The following is a 4409-nucleotide window of genomic DNA, read 5'->3' as shown; positions in this document are numbered from 1 at the left end:
CATAAATAAAAATATATACTAAAAACAAAACATAAAATAAAAAACACAAAACAAAAAAAATCAAACATCAAAAATAAAATCAATCATAAAAATGTAAAATGTAAAAATAAGAATTAAAAAACTAGAAAAAAATTACAAATTATAAACAAATAAATATTAAGGAATTTAGACTTCTGTGATCCATAACATTGTCTAGATAATCTTCGGCAAAATCACATAATCAATCTTTTGTCGACGCGTTTCGAACCAACCAGTGTGGTTTATCGTCAAGACAAGTTGAAGAACTAATCTGGGTTAGCTTGATTAAATAGAGTGTGCAGAGACTCCAACGGCTATATTGCAACGGCTAATTTTGACCTGAGGATCAAAGTCAAACCACTGATTTTATCATTAATAGAAGTTAATTGAATAATATAATAAATTTATTGTTTTAAATATAATGGTCATTATATCTTCATATTTATTAAATAACCTATATTTATTATTATCCCCAAATTATTTAAATACAAATAAATAGTATTAAATTACTATTATTCTTAGAATTTAGTTACAATAGGTAACTATGTATTTATTTAATAATACGATTTATTATATTTAAATTATTTGGAATAATAATAAATATTGGTTATATGAAGATATAATTTATTAATGACCATTTTATTTAGATTACCATTATGTAGTTTACCATAATTTATTAATGACCATTATGTCTAGTTAACCATTGGACCCTTTGATTTAAACAATTATTATTAAATAAATACATAGTTACCTATTGTAACTAAATTCTAAGAATAATAGTAATTTAATACTATTTATTTGTATTTAAATAATTTGGGGATAATAATAAATATAGGTTATTTAATAAATATGAAGATATAATGACCATTATATTTAAAACAATAAATTTATTATATTATTCAATTAACTTCTATTAATGATAAAATCAGTGGTTTGACTTTGATCCTCGAGTCAAAATTAGCCGTTGCAATATAGCCGTTGGAGTCTCTGCACACTCTATTTAATCAAGCTAAGCCAGATTAGCTCTTCAACTTGTCCTGACGATGAATCACACTGGTTGGTTCGAAACGCGTCGACAAAAGATTGATTATGTGATTTTGCCGAAGATTATCTAGACAACAAATAAATAGTAAAAAAAACATATCTAAAAAAAATTGGGGAAAAAACAAATATGTAAACCATAAAAAAATTTGGGAAAAAAAGAAAAAACACATTTAAAAAACTATAAAATTAAATAGGTAACAATAGAAAAATTAAAAAAAAACATTAACAAACAACTAAAAAACATTCAAATTAAAAACAAACTAGATTTAAAAAAAAAAAAAAAAAAAAAAGAAGAGAAAATTAACCAAAAATAAAAAATAAAAATTAGTGAAATTAAGATTAAAATGATGATTACTTAAAAAATAAATGTAAAAATACATATATGTGAGACAAAATATAAATAAAAAATATTTAAAAAAAAATTGTTTAATCATAAAAGAATTTGGAAAATAAAAATAAAAAAATAAAAAAATTATATATATAAATTTAAGTAAGTAAAAATATAAAGATTAAAAAAAACATTAACAAAACCTAGTCCAAACAAAAAAAAAAACAAACTAGATTAAACAAAAATAGAAAATTAACAAAAAAATAAAATTAAAAACTAGTAAAATTAATATTAAAAACATGTAGAAAAAAATAAAAAGACAAAAATAAGCTCAAATTATTAAGAAAAAAAACTAAAAAAATATCGAAATTTTAAAAATATAGGTATTTTTCAATAAAAAAAAATTAAAAAAATTAAAGAACATTTTCAACTTACAAAAAAAGTCTTTTTGATTTAAGAATAAATAAATAAATATAATTTTTTATTAAATTTTCATTATTTATTTAAAAACAAACAAAAAAAAATTAAAGATAATTTCTTTTTTTAAATGTAATTTTTTTTTTTAATTTGAAAGAAAAAATTCATTAAACCGTAGCAATAAAAATTATTAAATTTTAATTTATTAAAAAAATTAATAAAAAATATTTATTAAAATATTTTAATCAAAATTAAATTTTAGTTTTTTTTATAACTTTGTTTCAAAACAATATTTTATTTATTTCAAAATATAAATCATAAAAAAAAAAAAAAAAATTTAAAACAAATTTTAATTTTTTAATTTAAAATTTAAAAAATTAATAAATTTTTTTTTTAAATTAATATATTAAAAACATATTAAAAGTTTTAAAACCGACCCCCGCCCCCTCGAAGTCGGCAAAGCCCGGCCAGTCAATGAAATGCGGGAAATGTACACAGTTAAACCCGAGGTCGATTTCCCACTCAATCGACCCCAGGAAAGCTGCAATCCACATCAGCCCTGGGCAGCGAAGGTAAAATCAGAACCTCACGATCTTTCCCTCTGTGAAGCTTTCGAGGCGGTCCGGCATAGCCAGACAATAATTCATTTACCGCCGTCAGAAATCGCCGCAGCTCCTCGCAGGGTTCGGCAGCGCATTGAGGGAATTAACGAAGTCAACTACCGGGATCTCAGTAACAGCAACTCAGACGATGTTAAATGCCTGGAGGTCTTCGACATCCACCCAAATACCACCATGGAAATGAAGGCAAACCTGGACCTCACCTTGAATTTCGAGGCCTCTTCATCCTCTCATATCAAGCGCCGGGTCTCTAGCCCATCGATCGTTTCCGTCAACTCCGAAGGCTCTGTCACGAGCTTGGAAAGCGGAAGCCTTCGAGTTCCGAACCAGAAAGACTCGTCTGCTGCAAAAGAACACAAAGTGCTGGACCTCTTCCCGTGAAACGATTTCAAGGAAACATCCTGAACACGGATCTTTTTATTCCATGCCATTTTGAAGCCGCCAATTGTTGCATGGCCGAAGATTTCATAAAAATTTCATTATTCATTCGCTGCTCGACCATCGTCGAGCGGCGTCCATCGGAGGGGAGAAACCAAGGCTTCGGGATAGTTAAATTTTGAGGGTTTTTATTTTTGTTTTAGGGCATTGCGAAATGCCGACCGGAAAATATGTAGAAATTTATCGGTTTCTGAAGCAAAAACTGCAGAGTCCGTTATATGATATGTAGAAGTGAATAAGTTAATAATAGTAATTGCATAATTTCTGTTCCAAATATTAGAACCATGGCGGCCATTAATGGCTGCTTGCAGCCCCGTTCCATTCCATCGGGTTTTTTGTATCTGTGTGCTTTGTGCCATTTGAATATGTTATTATTTTTTTTATCATTTGAATGTGCATTTCATTTAATATGTTTGTTGTTATAGATCAGGCTTCCGCGTCTGCACAAAGATGCCCCCCCCCCGCCCCCTCCGCCCTCCCCCCGCCCCCTCCCGGCCTCCTCCACCCGCGCAGGGCCACCCCCGGGCCGCCCCGCCCCGCCCAACTGGCGGCGGGTCGATTCCGGGAATCGACCCGCCACCCGTCGGGCGGGGCGGGGCGGCCCGGGGGTGTGCATAACATAATCTGTGGTATACATGTGTTGGATTAATAGCTAGCATTATTGTAATTCCTCTTTATTTATTTATTTTAAATTTGATTAAGTTGTCCACTGAGATCTTATTAAAGATTACGAGGGCAGATTTCACTGGGATTCTTAGGGATTTAGTTTCGTTGGTCAAGAATTGCGGTGCTGATAGATTTAAGGAGTGTTATGTCAAAGATCAAAGTCCTTCAAATCTAATCAAGTCGGATCAAGTGAGGTATGCTTATTTTAAATATTGTTTAAATTTTTATAAGATAATTTATTAATGGTTTGTTGTAGGTATAGTTTCATATGTTTTTGGATTTTAAATTATAATATTTATTATTTGTATATTTTATGTGCATACAATCTGTTGCAACGTTGAATACAATGAGTATTTATAAATTGGGTCCCATCCCTCCCCCCGCCCCCGCCCACCCCGCCCCTTCCTCCCCACGCCCCCTCCCCGGCCTCCTCCACCCGCACATGGCCACCCCCGGGCCGCCCCGCCCCTCCCGATGGGCAGCGGGTCGATTCTCGTCGGGCGGGGCGAGGCGGCCCGGGGGTGGCCCTGCGCGGGTGGAGGAGGCCGGGGAGGGGGCAGAGGGAGGGAGGGGTGGGCCGGGGGGGGCGGGGGTGGGTTTTAAAAATTTTCATATGTTTTTAATATATTAATTTAAAAAAAAAAATTAATTTTTTAAATTTTAAATTAAAAAATTAAAATTTGTTTTAAAAAAATTAAATTTTTTTAATTATTTTTTAAATAAAACGTTAATAACAATTAAAAAAAATTAATATGTTTTAAAAATTTTGTTTTAATAAATAAAAAATAAAAAAACTTTAATAATATTTTTAAATTTTTTTATAGTACACATAATTATAATTAATTTTTTTAATATATTAATTTTAAAAAAAAATTATT

At 30.6% G+C, this 4409-nt stretch overlaps 1 protein-coding gene across 1 annotated transcript; it reads left to right on the top strand.

Moving 5' to 3' along the window:
- The first annotated feature begins 2257 nt into the window (after positions 1-2257).
- Positions 2258-3141, top strand: LOC149180097 (uncharacterized). The gene has a single exon (XM_089418107.1). It carries the CDS (start codon positions 2287-2289, stop codon positions 2806-2808), a length of 522 nt encoding a protein of 173 aa, XP_089274233.1. The 5' UTR covers positions 2258-2286; the 3' UTR covers positions 2809-3141.
- Positions 3142-4409: the final 1268 nt, after the last annotated feature.

Source organism: Pinus tabuliformis, chromosome 3_2 (genome assembly GCF_031772625.1).
Source record: "Pinus tabuliformis cultivar Carrire ecotype Pingquan chromosome 3_2, CPIR1, whole genome shotgun sequence".
Classification (NCBI taxonomy): Eukaryota; Viridiplantae; Streptophyta; class Pinopsida; order Pinales; family Pinaceae; genus Pinus; species Pinus tabuliformis.
The sequence above is the reverse complement of the archived record's forward strand: the minus strand, read 5'-3'. Positions and strand labels throughout refer to the sequence as shown.